This window comes from Pseudochaenichthys georgianus, chromosome 24, assembly GCF_902827115.2.
Source record: "Pseudochaenichthys georgianus chromosome 24, fPseGeo1.2, whole genome shotgun sequence".
Lineage (NCBI taxonomy): Eukaryota > Metazoa > Chordata > Actinopteri > Perciformes > Channichthyidae > Pseudochaenichthys > Pseudochaenichthys georgianus.
This window is the reverse complement of record NC_047526.1, coordinates 9,094,477-9,111,644: the sequence shown is the minus strand read 5'-3', so window position 1 is coordinate 9,111,644 and position 17,168 is coordinate 9,094,477. Positions and strand designations below refer to the sequence as shown.

Genomic DNA, 17,168 nt, shown 5'->3' with positions numbered 1-17,168 from the left:
GTGGAAAGAGCAAACATTTTAATGACCATTGCATTTTTATATCCTAACATCTAGAAAGCTAAATGACAAGCCATTTTCATAATCCATCGGGCTATTAAAAACGTCTAATGCCAGGCAAAGGCTTCTGCTGCGGACCCTTCAGTTACACATGGCAACCGTTTTAGAGGATTAAGCAGGATTCTGAAAGTGTCCACGCTGAGGGGAATGCATCTTAAATATTAATATTTAACATGTTGTAAAGGGCATTGAACTACAAGGACTGTGTCTTACTGATACATTCACATGATTCTATGTGCATGATAATTAGGCATACACTAGCTAGTTTTCTAGTTGGCTTAAAGCAAATGATTGCAACTATAAAGAAATTCAAATGTGTTTTTAAAGAGAACAGCTGCAGTTGTTGGGGACATTTAGAGTCCTTTTGTTCGTTAAAGGTGCCCTGTGGAGTTTCTCTCACTGATGAATCCCATTTCTGCTTTTGGGTCTGATTTGGTTGCTATGTGACGGTGCTAACGATATTTGGTAACATTACTTCTCTCACCGTTTTCCATATAAGAGAAAATAAGAGACCTTGGAGGAATACAAAATGCATTTTTCACTCTACAAACGATTGTGTTTGTTCGCTCCCAACAGAGGTTGTTTCAGACGGCAGGAGAGGCCATTTGAACGTGGCATTCATTTTGAGTTTGCTTTAATTATAAAGTGCACATAGCCTCGAGACTGCTGCATTGTTTTCACACATTTTTCAAACAAGAGGAATGTTGGAAATGAAGTCAAAGAAGGACAGTGGGGCGAGTTTCTGTCTGTCACTGAGAACTACGTGTGGAATGTTTTGTTTCTTTGTTTCTTTTTCCAACTCATTTAATATTAATACAGACACGGTACACGAAAACAACATTTGTCGCAGCGGGAGTAAAGAAAGCGTACCTTTTTTTTTTATTATTATCAAGAAATTAGCCCCCTATGAGTCATCCAATTTCAACGTTTTGAAATATTATGAAGAAAGGAATTTACAAATTAATTTACAGGCTTAAATAACAATAGAAACCCAGAAAAGTCATGCAAGTACATATATAGATCATAACATAATTCACTATAAGTTGACTGACAGGGTAGAATAAAGTTCCCCAGTGACAAGTCTGACGTTTGTTTTGCCCCATTTAGTGTCCGAGGGGATTTTAAAATGTATAACTATTTTTAAAGTGTATTTGGTATTTCTTGAGTTATTTTTTCTTGGAGAAATCTCACCACATCTTCCTTATTTCTATCATTTTAGTTTAGGACATTCTTGTAAATGACTTCATTAAGGGAACTATCTTTGTCTCACTCAAAGATATCTCTTTCTCTGGTCTACTACATGTGATATTCCCCTTTCAATTGGAACCACGTCACAGCTGATGGTTAACACTGTGGGAAGGAGTGACATGTTCCACACTTTCAATCCAGGCCGTATAGATAAGTGGATTTGAAAGAGGAACCGGGCTGACGAGGAGTTTCCCCTTCCCTGTCTGTCCTGACCGAAACGTAGAGACAGGACAGTCTCGTGTAACCGAGAGCAGAGACTTTGCCCAATACCGAAACATTGATATATATTCGTACCCTCTTGGCTAAAAATGGCATAACTTATGTCCGTATGTTAATGCGGGTTTAGTGAACACGGATGTGTCCTGTATCATCATCACAGTTAATGCCTCACACTGTAGATACTATTTAAAGGCTTTGCAACACACACTTCACTGCCAAATCATTGAGTCACACAGAATGCCATTACATTACATAAGGTCCAAATTGAGTTAACCCCTGCACTACTACACGGGTGTGTCTCGCTCTTTTGTTGCCCAGTCACTATTGTGGCGTTGTTAATGGGATTCAATTAAACACCCATTCCATCTGCTGGCTTGTTTGACCCAGGTCAGGAGGAGGGTTTTCAAACATGTCATGTGACCTTTATTGTGACTTTAACTGAGAAAAACATACACAAAAATAAATCCTCCAATAACTCATAAAACGAGTAAAAGAGAGGAAGAAGGAAACCAAAGAATAGTGATCGGCGAAACATTCATATACCTGGTTGGACCTTGTCTGTCAAGATGAATATGTTCCAACAAGCATTAGCGAGGCTTGTCTCTAATTGTTCACTTCACAGCAGACATTTTGAGTACTGTCATAAGAAACAATAACTACGGCATTCATTCAATTCATGTGAGAGCAAGCTCCAGATTCCTGGTGGTGTGCAGACTGACTCACTGGGTTGGCAGCACACTTAAATACTTAATGGAACTGAGCCATTGTTTATGGTATTGGTTCAACCTGTGATTGTATTGCTATTGCAAATGAAAATGTCTGCAGTTTTCAGTCCTACGCTCCAGCTAGCTAGTGTTGTTATCATGGCAACACACCACGTATGTGACATGCCTTAAGTGAATAAACAGGAGACCATGGGAGAGCAGACGTCTTTTATGTGCCCAATTGTACTCCGTGTTGAGCAGATATGGCATGTTCACTTGTAAAACATGTCACAATGTCTCGATCCAAGCCTCGTTTATTATAAATGTACGTTTGTTTAATTATACATAGCATGTTCAGCTTGTCTGGAGCTGCTGTTGCTTTCATTTCCGCTTTCAAGAATGCTGCTGGAACTGGTTTGTTTTCCCTCGGGGGGAAATAAAGCTCAAACTCAAATACAGGTTGAAGGCACAGTTCTCCCCAAACCCTAAGATGTCTATTTGTTCTCTTGTAGTGCTGGTTGTCATTCTAGATTGTTGATGAGTGTCCAAGATGAGAAGTGTAGGGATGGCTGACTCCTCTTCAATATTAAGAAACTAGATTTCACTCAGGTGTTGTTGCTCAGAGCGCCAACAAATGTCAACAGCATTGACTCCTTCTAGTAATCAGGATCCGAGCAGTTTGATGTACTTTCTTTAAACCGCAGAATGACTCGTGCATCAACTCACGCCTATAAGGTCTATTGTTAGAGCTATCTTACATCACAGCTCAGCCATGGAGGATAGTATTCATGTTTACATCTCGCACCGTCATCACAAGTAGATGATACAGTGGAAAGAAAGTAGTTCCTACACGAGACAGCTCACAACTAGGCCCATGCAAGGATGTTTTTAGTTTGTTTTTGGGTAGAACTATCTCTTAAGATAACTGTCACAGGATATTATCATAGCGTGAATGAGCATGCATGTTTGCATTTGTACTCTTCTGGTCAGATGTTCTACATATAAGCTTTCTGCACAGCTGACTTTGCTCTGGGTTTCATTTCATACCTCTGTATCGTACTTTAATCACGCGGTTACGTTTCTGGGTGTACCTTACATTGTATCAGTGCCAGATGAAAGCTTCACTATGCTTTGATTCATCTGTACACAGACCTGTTTGGTCGAATTAATCAACCAAAGCCTTAGCATACCAGAATGCAATGCAGCTACATTTTTAGTGACATCACTGCAATCACGGAAACTCCCAAGTGTTCATAAACCCAATGACTCTAAGCCATAATAAAGTGTTCTGTAGAGGTTGTTAAAAGCAATGCATGTGTTGTAAGACAAATTAATTGTAGAACAGTATGTGAATAATTTTCCTTAAAAAGCCTTACATTTTCCTGTGAAAGCTAAAAATGTTTTTCCCCCCGAACACCCTTTCTATAATGAATTAAAAAAAAAACCTGAATGGAAAGTTATTGTATAGCTTGACTTGTATATGTTGTTATGGAAGCTTTGTTGTAACATGATGCTGCTCAGAAGTCAGATATTTCTGATAGTATATCTCTTGTGCTGGTTACCGGCACCTGAGGGTAACAGAAGCAGAGTTTGGCTGCAGATAAAGGCATAGACTTGCTGAGGAACTTGTTGTAGCCGCAGGTCAGGGTTGCTCCATAAAACGAAGGTACTACTAGCACATGTACCAACATGCTGTCATTTCAGTCCAACTGCAATCCCTGTTCGTGAGAGTTAATGTGAAGCAGCACTGCCCCCTTCTGGAACAACCTTGTATTTAAGCACCGTGTTAAAGCACTACATGAAATTCATTATCTGACGACTTTATAGGATTAATTATGTCTCCAGAATTAAAGCTGATCCTGAATGAATTGTACTCGATGTGTTTTTGATTTTATGAGGGGTGAAAGATGAGGGTTTATGATTGAAAATAGTCGCTGGAGGCTGTGCACTGTGAGGATCATGTGCACACTGCAGGACAGAGTCTCTGTTGTTGTCTCCTCACACTAGGCCTGCGAAGTCAAGGAGAGGTTGGATCTCTGTGTGTGCTGAGAGGCTCTGTGAACAGCTGCCTCGTGTCCTTAATAGACTGACTGTAAATGACATAGGCAATCGTACTTATTTTATCAAAAGGGAAATTGGATTTTGTGACTATTGCTCCATTTAATTAAAACAAAAATATATTGTGATATAATTAATTAAATATCAAAATATAAAATAAAATGTATTTCTGTTTTCTATAAAGTTTAACACAATCATTTAAAGTAAGAATTTGTTAAAAACAATTATTAAATTAAATAAAGATATTTCTGTAAACATAAGAAGTAAAATTTACAATAACAAATATTAAATTAAAATCTAATAAAGATATTTCTATAAACATAAGATTTTTAAGTATTATTTTGCAACACCAACATCTCATGAAATAAATATATTTATACAAACACAAGTTAAAGTATGAATTTGCAATACCAATTACTATAAAATAAAAGCACATTTGTAAAAAAAACGTACAATAAAATAAAGATATTGAATGGAATAGAGAAATGTCCAATAAAGGATTTTATATAGAATACAAATATGTATAACCTAATAAGTGAAAGTTAAAATGTGCACACTGTGCTACAATATATAACATATAATACAGTATTAACAGAGGCATATTAGTATTAATGTAATAGTAATGCCAAATTGCAGTTTATAAGGGTTTGGAATCTGATGGTGAAGTAAACGGTTTAAATTGTGCAATTCAGCATTAATATTATATTACTACGAGCAAATGTATTAAATGTGCAAGCATAAAAAACATCTGTCATCTGTTTTTGTCAGAAGACCCTGGGTGATTTAGTTTCCCACCAACGAGAACGTATAAACGATCATCTTTTGAACCCAGCACAGTTATACAGGGTGATTCTCAATGTCGAGGACGCTTGCTTGGTAGCACATGTACCTCCGAGTCAGGTCCTTCAGAAGCAAGGCAAGAATCCTTCCTACAATGCTTCGGAAAACGAAGCATTGAATTCCATAGAATTCCAAGTATCCTGGACATTGGAACCGTCCTTCGGCGGGACTCGATGACGTAGCATCCTTGAAATAGTGGCTCTGGAGCAGCCTTCTTCGACATTGAGAAACACCCACAGTCGCCATTAGCATGGCCATGATGAGCTGGGATGTTTCCTGCAGTCGTGCTCTTATATTATGCCCCTGTAAGCCTGCTGAGATTACAGAGTTCTGACCACCCTCCATGGCTCAGGAGGAAGACTGTTCCCTAGAAATTGCTTCCTACCTACTGCCTTTTGCATCTAATAAAACCTTTACTGGGTGAAACCGCCATTTAGGGCAGCAGCCACGTGTTCTTAATCATTACATTACATTTAGCTGACGCTTTTATCCAAAGCGACTTACAGTAAGTGCATTCGACCAGGAAGACACAACCTTGAAGAAAACAGAATCATAAAGTACATCAGGTTTCATAGAGCCAAGTATTTCAAGTGCTACTCAACTGGCTATAGATAAGCCAGTTCTTTATTAGTATATAAGTGCTCTGTTAGTCATTCTATCGCTCGAAGTGGAGTCGAAAGAGATGAGTTTTCAGTCTGCGCCGGAAGGTGTGTAAGCTTTCTGCTGTCCTGATGTCAATGGGAGCTCATTCCACCATCTTGGAGCCAGGATAGCAAACCCATGTGTTTTTGCTGATGGGAACTTGGGTCCCCCTCGCAGTGAGGGTGCAGCGAGCCGTTTGGCTGATGCAGAGCGGAGTGCACGTGCTGGGGTGTACGGTTTAACCATGTCCTGGATGTAGGAAGGGCCAGATCCATTCGCAGCATGGTACGCAAGTACCAGTGTCTTGAAGTGGATTCTAGCAGTTACCTGAAGCCAGTGAAGGGAGCGGAGGAGCGGCGTGGTGTGGGAACATTTAGGAAGGTTGAAGACCATCCAAAAGAGCTGGGAAATAAGGACAGACCCTCAGGAGTTCTGAGCAACAAAGGTGGGAGGAGTTCTTGCTCTCAGCCTCTTCACTGAGCAGGAAATACACAGGTGCATTCTGTGAAGGAAAAGTTGCTGTTTTTTTGCTACTTTTCCTCAAGTTCTTGCAGTGTCTGTGTTCACAATAAGAAATCCTTTGTTTAGCCTTCAAATGTATTTCAAATTGTAGAGCTGAAATAATACATCCAGTGACCAATTTACTGACTACAAATTAATAACAAAAATAAGTATATATTTTTTTAAATACCTACAATTAATTTTGTTCTAGGATGTAAAATGTATATCTTTTGAGTTTAGTCAAACACAAGAGACATTGTCTGGGAATGAATGATGGCAGCTTATTCATACTTTCTAAATAATTTGCTTACACGTCACTTGCTTTTATCCAAAGCGACTAACACACATTCAGTGCTGTGGTCAATCCCCACAGGAGCAGTTTGGGGTGCAGTGTCTCGCCCAGGGACACAACGACATGCTGACTGCAGTGGGACTCGAACTTGCTTTCCCCTGATTCAAAGTTATTGTTGTGAAAAGACTGAATAAATATCTTTCACTTTTATCTAGAAATGCTACTTTGATAATGAGTGTTTTTAGACTGGGTCCCAATGATATTTGATTGAATCATTCTCATCATACATACAGTCATTTTCAACTAAACCACAACGCAAACTGAAGTAAAGGAATCAACTGCCATCGATTCATATTTGAAATTCCCCCCAAAAGAAAGTTGAACCCAGTGATATTTTCTTCATCTGCATTGCCTTAAAATCACTCATGAACTTGAAATTGCAGCCTCAATGTACCGGGTTGGCTTGTGGTTCGCTGAGCAGCACGTTACAAGTCAACAGTCAGAACAAACGGAAACAACCTCTGTTGGATAGAAATGTCTCCGTTATCTATCAACTACACATTCTGTATGACTTCTGTTTGAATGTCCTGTCTGTTATTCACTGCTGTATTCTGACCACCAGGTTTGCTGGAATGGGTAACCTGCTAAAAGTCCTAACAAGGGATATAGAGAACTATCCACGCTTTTTCCTGGACTTTGAAAGTAAGTCTGGCGGAGGAGTGGATCAAAGGCACAACAGATGGATGGAGAGGGGGGGGGGTCTCTCAGCTGCTTGCTCTCTATCAGCAGGTCTCGGTGAAGAAGCCTTGAGGAGTCTGCTTTCTTCCATTTTTCCCTCCTTTTTTGTCCCTTCACTGCGTCAGGACCTCCTGCTCTTTCTTCGTCTTTGTTCAAATAACTTATTCAAGACTTTTTAACCTCACACTTTCTTCCTTTCTCGTGTTCTTCTCTCTTGCAGAAACCAAATGGGGAATCTGTTAAAAGTGCTCACTTGCACAGAGCTTGAACAGGGGCCAAACTTTTTCCTTGACTTTGAAAGTGAGCTCAGCTTCTACCTGTCTTTGTGCTCGGCAAAATCCCCTACATTGATTTTTCCTTTAACCTCTCTTTAGCTGCTCTCACTGGTCAGGGGTCAGCCTATTCAACCGTTAAACCTGCTTGCTTTGCATTCATTAGACTGATTTATGTCTTTGAAATCCTTTCATTTGAGACATGTTGAAGAAGAATGGAGCTGACCCTTGACCTTTGCTGCCTGCTTTTACTAACTTATTTGCATGCACCACTCTCTATGTGCACTTTTTATACAAACTGTCATCAACGGGTCGCTCATATTGGCGCTGCAGATAATTGAATATACCAGGGACATCTATCAAAAGTGGATATAAATAGTGAAATTGGCACAAACTCATTTTACTTTACTCTTTTGAAAAAGCCAGTCAAAAATCCAAGATGGCAGCAATTTTCCACCAAAGATGTCTTGGAAATATCGGGGGGGGTTTGCCATAAAATCACTGTCACTTGCCCTATAAGAATGATCTAGATGTCAAATCATACATCTTCGGCCATGTAGAAGCCAAAATCAGATATTACGGAAGCTTCTTTTTACCATGTCTAAGCCATAACATCTAAATAATCTTCCAATGGAAAACTGGGTGGCTTCTCATGCATGGTAGATGAGATGGTGGAGGCATTTTGAGGTGTACGAGTGCAGTGGTAGAGATGGGCACACTGTTGACATCATGGTGTTCACTGTCGGCTAACAACTTTTGCTAGGCTATAAGACTAGTGCCCGGAACAATTTGTAATAAACACGACACAATAAAGCTCGGAAGAATTTACTTCATGGAAAATATGACTTCCTCATAGTCAAAAACATATCATTCAATACCAAAATTGATCCAATTCGCAGTTAAAATGGAAATGGCGACCACCATTTTGTTCTTTTTTTAATGAATGGCCCCAGAGGAATGAACATGGAAATGTTGGTGCCTGTATCTACTTTTGAAAGATTGCTACAGATATCTGCAGCACTATATAGTGTATTTAATAGTTTCCTCTCCTGCATTATGCTCATATTTGTAGTTATTATTTTATTTTGTAATCAGTGTTATTTCAATATATGAATGCTTTTAAAACTCCACGTTCCATCACTGCAGCAACCACCTTACCACCCTGCTTCCCTATGTTCAACATCAAATAGACAATGTGGTTCATTCTTTTTAAAAGCACATAAATCTTTCTTCTCTTCTTCCCACCGATATAAAAACCCCCACAAAGAGCCTCCACAGTGGCATCTGAGTCCCCATCCCTTTGTTTATTCAGCAAAGAGGAAATGATGGGAGTGGAGGGGCTTTAGAAAAGCAAAACAGACACAGTTTAAAAGTCACTGACGCTCTGAATTTAGAGCCGTCACTCTGTCTGTGGTCAAGTTAGCAAAACTCTGGGAATTATTGTTACATTTAAAACCTGACCTTGACTCTCAAAATGTAAAGAAATCACCTAAACACTAAGGCAAATCAAACGTATATGAGATATTGAATATAATGCAATTAATTGATGTTCTTATGTGACATATTCAATGTATTCTTGCTGCAGGAAGTACGATATATTCAGTCTATAGTTGCAGACATGACAGAGTAAAGTAGAATTATGTTTAAATATGCAATAGAAATACCATGAATTAAATGTGGTCAAATGTATATGTATTATAATCAAGACTTGTAAGACATCTGTGTATGTTTACCAAGGACAAGTGCATGATCAAAACTGAAAGAAGCGCAATATTTGGCAAAACATTTGAAAATATGACTCTATAGAAAGTATGGTGGTTCTGCGGAGAAGTCCCAGCCCACAAACGGTTGTACAGACTTAATACAAATAAAGTTCTTCACAAAAGTAATTGTATGATACAAATCCTGATCATTTTAAAGTAGTTTTCAACATTTGTTTAATAATGGTTCATAAATAATTATTCCCCATCTTTCACGAATCATATCGCAATTGCAGAATCGGTCAAATGAATTCCAATTAGTTCTTTTTTCCAAACCGTTCAGCCCTATTTTAGAACAATAACCAAGTGTTCTTTCTGTCGACCCAAGAGCGAGCTGCAGCATGCTTTGGATCAGACTGCTAAGAACACTTAGTTTAGTAGCACACTCTGCATACCTTCATGCTAGTCCTTATACAGGCAACTTCTGAATATTTATACTTTAAAATGACCTTAACATTTTTCCATTGTATTCTGTTGAATGTTTTTGATCACAATCTTGTATGAGTTACTACAGTATGTAGTGACAAAAACACTCGGCACACATTCCCATGTCCCCCAGTGATCGTTCCCTTATGATGGGAAAACGGTCATTACTTATTTAATGAAAGCCCTTTCACATCTAATTGCAATATTCCATTTCAACTAGAACAGTTTTTAATCTGCTAAAATCACAAAACACAAATCGAGTCTTGATATGAATAGGAATAATTGGTTTTTTTCCCATTGGAATAAGAAATATAGCAAAAAATAAGATCCGTGGCAAACACACATCTATTATAATAAGTTTATTCAGCAGGATAATATTTATATATTAACACTTCTTTATGATTATGAAAGCACAAATCCAATCACCAGAAGTAAAGACTAACGCTCTACAGTAGACTAGCTTACTGTTATTCTGGCATGTGTGTTTTTGTTATATTTGTGTATTCCCTGCACGTGTCATGTATTCACATCTGTGTCGGGTGTGTCAGATGCTCAGCCGACAGAAGGAGAGCGGGACGTGTGGAACCAGGTGAACTCGGTCCTGCAGGACTCTGAGAACATCCTGATCAGCCTGCAGTCCTACAAAGGAGCCGGCCAGGAGATCAGAGATGTAAGACACACACACACACACACACACACACACACACACACACACACACACACACACACACACACACACACACACACACACACACACACACACACACTGTCCTTTCCATAAACACACACATTAGCTTCCGTCCACTTGCACCTGATGGCTGTCCCATGTTTCACCGGAGCGTCAGCCGCACCACCCTCACCCGGCCTCTGTCATGTTTTTCACACACACACACACACACACACACACACACACACACACACACACACACACACACACACACACACACACACACACACACACACACACACACACACACACACACACACACACACACACACACACACACACACACACATACCATGTATACATCACTTCAGGGGACATTACATTGACTTACATGCATTTCCTGGAGACTTATCCTAACCTTAACCATAACCAACACATGCCTAACCCTTAACCTTACCCTTAACCTTACCCTAACCCTAACCAAGTCTTCACCCTGAAATGAATGATTCCCCTTATGGGAACCTCCAATTTGTCCCCATAAGGGAAGCCAGTCCCCACACGTGACTATGTAAACAGATTTAGTATAGTAATGCTAGACCACACACACACACACACACACACACACACACACACACACACACACACACACACACACACACACACACACACACACACACACACACACACACACACACACACACACACACACACACACACACACACACACACACACACACACACACACACACACACACACACACACACACACACACACACACACACACACACACACACACACACACACACACACACACACACACACACACACACACACACACACACACACACACACACACACACACACACACAATGGTGGTATGTAGTGAAATACATTTACTCAAGTACTGTACTTGAGTACCATTTTTAAGCTTCTTGTACTTCGTTATATTTCATGCTACTTTGCACTCCTGCCCCTGCTAGAATATAAGCGTATACAAAATAGACTAATAAATAAACATTGTCATATGTTTAACCTTATATAGGTTAATATATCCAGCAGCAGTTTACAAAGTAATTACATTTATCTCCACCTGTATCAGCTGTAATTAACACATGAATGCATCTCAAATCATATTCGGTAATTGAATAGATATATGATTCTGAAATGGGGCATTACACATAACTTGGAGCTTGAAGTATATTTTGATGACAATACTTTTGCACTTTTACTCTAGTAAGATTTTGCTAGCAGTGTAATGTTACAATGAAGTATAGGTACTTTGACTGCATACACTACTGTCAACATGTGAAACAAATCTGAACACGACCGAGAAGAATAAGCTCCATAGAAAAGAAAGTTTCACTGAAACAGGACAAAGGATTGAAACCTTCCCCTCAACGCACTGGATGTGTGTCTGTGAGCATTACGTCTCTAATAATGGATGTTTTCTGATGGGTTTGCTGAATTGTATTTTTTTCTCCCAGGCAATTCAGAACCCCAACGACTTCTCGCTGCAGGAGCGCGCCTGGCACTCAGTGTGCCCGCTCGTCATCAAACTCAAGAAGTTCTACAGTTTCTCCCTCAGACTAGGTATGCTCGCTGTGAACTAGCAAATATCTTGTGTTAACAGTTGGTTTAAAGACGAAAAAACAGCATCTAATGTCTTTAGAAATCTGTTGTGGCTGTTTCAACCTCTGCACGTCAAGTTTTAATTCTGCAACAGACAGTGGTCAGAACCAAATTCTGGACAAAATGCGTGCCAACAATCAGTACACAGCATCCTGTGACATGTTGACCTTTGTCACAAATAAACCATTCTTCTTAAAAACGCATGAACCTTCCTCTCAGACGCACACTTTGTATTATTTTGGTGTCGTTCCTTATCTCACAAAAAGGGATTGTCTTCCTTCACTCAGGTGCTCTTTAAATTAGTAAATATACTTATTGTCATGTTTTGTTGATATTTTCTTGCAAAAGTCTTGGAAGTGTTTTTGGATAAATAATAATAAAATAAAAAATGTTCTTTGTTATAATAAAAAGTAATATTGTGAAAGTCTGTGACAAAAAACCAGAGGTGGGAAGGTGGTTTTGGTTCTTTAAGTATATTTCAATGTTAATACTTTAGTGCTTTGACTTTTACTTGTAACCGAGTATTCATACATGGTACTTTTACTTTTACTCAAGAAACTCGGCTCATAAACAACATTAATGGACTTAAAAATGAATTGTTCAGGTCTTTGATTCCCTTCTGTCAAATGTCTGAATGTCCAAGTTAAATCTAAACGTGACTCGTCTTCACAAGAGCTGACATTTTGTATTTGTAAATCGTAGAGGAGGCCCTGCAGAGTTTGTTGGAGAGCCTGACGTGTCCGCCCTTCACGCCCACGCAGCACCTGGAGAGGGAGCAGGCTCTTGCCAAACAGTTCGCCGAGATCCTTCACTTCACGCTGCGCTTCGACGAGCTCAAGGTCTGCCCTCACTCAACTCACTCAACTCGCTTCCTTCCTTTCTAAATGATATGTTGTTTATTCAAAAGTCCCGTTTAGGCTTTGACAGTTTCCTTGTTTCCCTTCAGATGAGAATTCCTGCCATCCAGAATGACTTCAGCTACTACAGAAGAACCATCAGTCGGAACCGGATAAACAACATGAATGTGAGTTGGGACTGAAATGACGATCCTTTTATTCTTATTGTCATTTAAAAATATATTATAATGATCATGGTATAAATGTTTTATTGATTTATTTTGAACAGAACCTGTACCAAAACACTTGTTGAGTCTGTAGAAAATGACTTCTGCACAATACTTTATTCAAAATCAACACATATTTAGCCTTTAAGAAAAATGCTTATTCTTCCTGTGATCTGAATATGCTATAAATACACAGCCCTAATCTGCAGTGTTGTCTTACTCTAGAACATAATGCCAGAAGGCCGCAGGACAAGCTGGCTGTGTTCACCTTGGTCACATCAGAGAATGAAATAGAAATAGTTCAATGGGGTCCGACGGTATTAGAGTATTTAAGAGAAGGATGTCATGAATGTACAACGAGGAACATCTTCCTCCACTGACGCTTTGTTGTTGTGTGTGTGTCTCCTGCAGTTGGACATTGAGAGTGAAGTGAACAACGAGATGGCCAACAGGATGTCTCTGTTCTACGCTGAGGCCACGCCCATGCTGAAGACGCTCAGCAACGCTACCACGAGCTTTGTGACGGAGGTGAGAGCGCTGACATCACATCCCTGCTGCAACAACCCATTAGCCACACAGTGATGGGTTTCTGATGCTCTGTTCTCACAGTGCTTTCCGATGTGGTGCCCTCTGAATACTTGGATTAGAAAATATATGAAAATATAACACCTGATATCATGTGTGTTTTGCCAGAAACCATATCATCAAGTTCTATTTTGTAAATGTAATAACCGCTTTGCTTCCCGTACAGAACAAGACCCTTCCACTGGAGAACACCACGGACTGTCTCAGCACCATGGCCAGCGTCTGTAAGGTCATGCTGGAGACGCCGTGAGTCACCAAGCTTTTCTACGCAAACACAATACATCTCATTCTACCTTCACTTCGTAACGCTCCTCCTGGTGCTCTCCTCCCTCTCTGTGCACAAAGGGAATATACGAGTCGTTTCAGCAGCGAGGACACGCTCCTGTTCTGCATGAGGGTCATGGTGGGAGTCATCATTCTGTACGACCACGTTCACCCCAACGGAGCCTTCAACAAGTCCTCCAAGATAGACGTAAGACACACACACACACACGCAACACACACACACACATGTCTGTATAACAGCATCACTGAGGACCATGCACTTGTTCCCTGATGCCGCTCTGCTCCTCTCCTCAGATGAAAGGCTGCATAAAGGTCCTGAAGGATCAGCCGGCTGATAACGTAGAAGGCCTCCTGAATGCCCTCAAGTAGGTCCTGCTGGAGTGTGGAAGGGACATGTATTTTATATATCCATTCTGCCCACAAAGTTATGAATAGTTGTGTATTTCAGTCGATGTACTGTATCATTTATTCCACTAGAGGTATCGGACACTAAACTCATCTTTGCTTTTTTTACTTTACTCTTTGTGAAAATGTTAAGACATCAGATATTGTTAAATATTTTGGCGAGTGTGTTTTGTGTGCTTTTCTCCTCTTGAGTATCAGGAAATCTTGTTTCTGTAATAACATGTCAGTAAGGCTCGGCAACATGGCCTATAAGAAATATCTCAATAGTTGTAGAATATCGCGACACACCTCAATACTTTGAAATCCCTTTCCATAGGCTCTTTGTCCCAGTATGATGATTCTCGTAGTCCTAACAACACATGTCTGCATTGGCCTACAGTTCTACCCCTGGGTATCTGCTTTAATATGGAATTAGAGCACAGCTACATGAAACGGAATGAATTGACATCTTACAATACCAAGCCGAACGACTATAGCCGGTTGAAGCACCAAAAGTAAAGTCAAAACATCGCTCACGCTGCATTCACATGATACGCGGTCAAATGGCTCGACGCTGACGTTGTGTTTCCATGTAGAGCGAGGTGCCTACCGTGGACGCCACGCAGCGCACTAAAGGGTTGCAGACGGCTGACGGCTTAAAAGAATATGAGGCCATTTGTACTCGATGTTTGCAACATATACTTGTTATACATCCTAAGTAGACCAAGCTCGATACATCGAGGTTATTCGCCCTACCCCACGTGTAAGTCCTCAGCTGTTCCACAGTAGCCTCTGTAGACTCACAACAGAAGCAGATCTGGATGTGTCATGCCATCACACTTCCCTGGAGTGTCCCTGCAGAGCCCAATAGTCTTCATTCTGTGAGCACAGCATCAGTTTCACACAGGATTAGATCCTGTTTGTGCTGGTAGCTGAAGGGTAGGGGGGGTGCAGCTATCCCCTCCTGACCCTCTGTTGTTGTTTCTTCAGCTGCCACAGCCGCCTGTGGGGAGATTGCGACTAATTGATTGAAACTGTTCAGCTTTACCGCCATGGACAGGTGGATGTTAGAAGGTATTGACTAGGGATCTCCTCAAATGGCTGACTCGATACCACTAGTTTCTCTCTACCATGGTGGACAAGTCGAATGTAACCTCATTAAAAACAATACAGGAATTATTATGTGAGAAAGAACATGCTCGCAAAATGTTGCTGTTTTATTTTTCTTATCCTATGATCTTATTTATGATCTCTCTTTTTTGCCTTTTCTTAGTTTCCTGCTACTCGGTTTGTTAGTTGATTACAACTAGCAGCTAGCATGTATAGCATGCAAACATTTATTATTTATTTCTGTTTTTTACTTCTTTTTTGTTAATCACTAGCAATTAGCCTTTTCTGTTTTCCGTTTACCAAAACAAAATGAATCGCCAACTATTTGAATATTTGAATAGTCGAAAGGACAACGTTTTTTCAAACTATTATTTTGTAGCTACTTATTAAACCCCACACACCTTGTGTAGTTATAGAAGTTGTTATTCTTTAACGTTTCATTTAGATTGAACAACTTGTCTTGGATTAGCTTAGCCTTAGCTTAGCCCACTGCTTTGTATCTTCAGGTTCCTGTTTACTCTCCCACTGACACTCGAACATTTCTTCCTCCTCAGATTCACCACAAAACACCTGAACGACGAGTCCACTCCGAAGAACATCCGGACGATGCTCCAGTAACGTTTTTTTTTCTTTTTTAAATCTAAACAGATATGAAGAGGATCAATGCTCTGACCTCAAATAAGATGTATATGTTTACATTATTTAAAAAGACTCGATGTTAATACTCGTGTGTATTTGCATAGTCATTCCCTCCGAGCTATGGAAACCTTCTTCTAACTTTGCAAAAAAACAATATGAAAGCGCCACATGAATTGCCTCCGCTGTCAGCAGCTGTCAAAGCACACCGACGGACACCCTTCAGCCTTATGTAACCATGCTTTGCAAGCGGCACTTGGAAAAAAATGTTCCTCGACTAGCGTTCTCAATCTTTTATTTGACAATGGAAGACGTTTAGTGTACAGCTTTTAGTCAAATTTGAAGCGAAATAAATCTTTTCATTGTGAAGGTTTTACATTGTGACAGAGTTTGTGTGTTAAAACAAGTGGAAGTGTTTCTGTCTTCTCACTTGATCTGAAGAATGAGTCTCAATGAAATCAATCAGTGTGTTGCAGTGAAGGGCTAGATATTGAAGCAGATAAGGGATTCATTGGTTTGATGTAAGTATTGCTAAAAGCATGTTCTCTTTCTATGCTCAGCTGTTGTATTTGTTTTTTCTCACACTCCAATCTTGTGAAATAAATCCACTGTGAACATTAATCTTACTTTGCACATCCAGTAAGATCCGGTTGGCTCTAAGTTCTGTAAAGGCTGTGATGATGGAACAAAATCAAATCGACCCACCATGTGTTTTTATTTAACTGTTAATGCGGCAATCCTTCTGAATGATGGTCGATGGTTTCGCCATGTTTTAAGTGACTTACTGTGTGGCTTTTGTATTAAACAGACATTTCTATCAAAGATATGTGCTTCTTAACTGAACAAGTTTTAAAACAATTGTTTACTTCCGTAACATAGTGACATCACATTTATATTGGCTAGGGCTCCATCACATTTTACGTGGTAGGCTAAGGGGCGGGACACCTCTAAGCCGTTGACCAATCACAACACAGCTAACCAATCAGAGCAGACACAGCTCTGGTTTCAGGCAGAGGTTGACATTTTCTTAAAAATAGAAAGGTTTTATTCC

The 17,168-nt window shown here is 39.9% G+C and overlaps 1 protein-coding gene across 4 annotated transcripts in view; it reads left to right on the top strand.

The window, feature by feature from the left end:
• Positions 1–16,939, top strand: part of fam49a (family with sequence similarity 49 member A) — a 43,583-nt gene extending 26,644 nt beyond the window's left edge. For 2 of the 4 annotated variants that reach the window (XM_034075748.2, XM_034075749.2), the window contains exons 3-12: positions 7,520–7,599; positions 10,306–10,427; positions 11,910–12,015; positions 12,757–12,893; positions 13,001–13,078; positions 13,529–13,645; positions 13,869–13,948; positions 14,048–14,174; positions 14,282–14,352; positions 16,036–16,939. In XM_034075748.2, the coding sequence (XP_033931639.1) occupies positions 7,527–7,599; positions 10,306–10,427; positions 11,910–12,015; positions 12,757–12,893; positions 13,001–13,078; positions 13,529–13,645; positions 13,869–13,948; positions 14,048–14,174; positions 14,282–14,352; positions 16,036–16,099 (975 nt within the window). In that variant the 5' untranslated portion in view covers positions 7,520–7,526 and the 3' untranslated portion in view covers positions 16,100–16,939. Of the gene's footprint in view, positions 1–7,183; positions 7,264–7,519; positions 7,600–10,305; positions 10,428–11,909; positions 12,016–12,756; positions 12,894–13,000; positions 13,079–13,528; positions 13,646–13,868; positions 13,949–14,047; positions 14,175–14,281; positions 14,353–16,035 lie in introns of all 4 variants that reach the window. The other 2 variants (XM_034075750.2, XM_034075751.2) reach the window with 1 other exon arrangement.
• Positions 16,940–17,168: the final 229 nt, after the last annotated feature.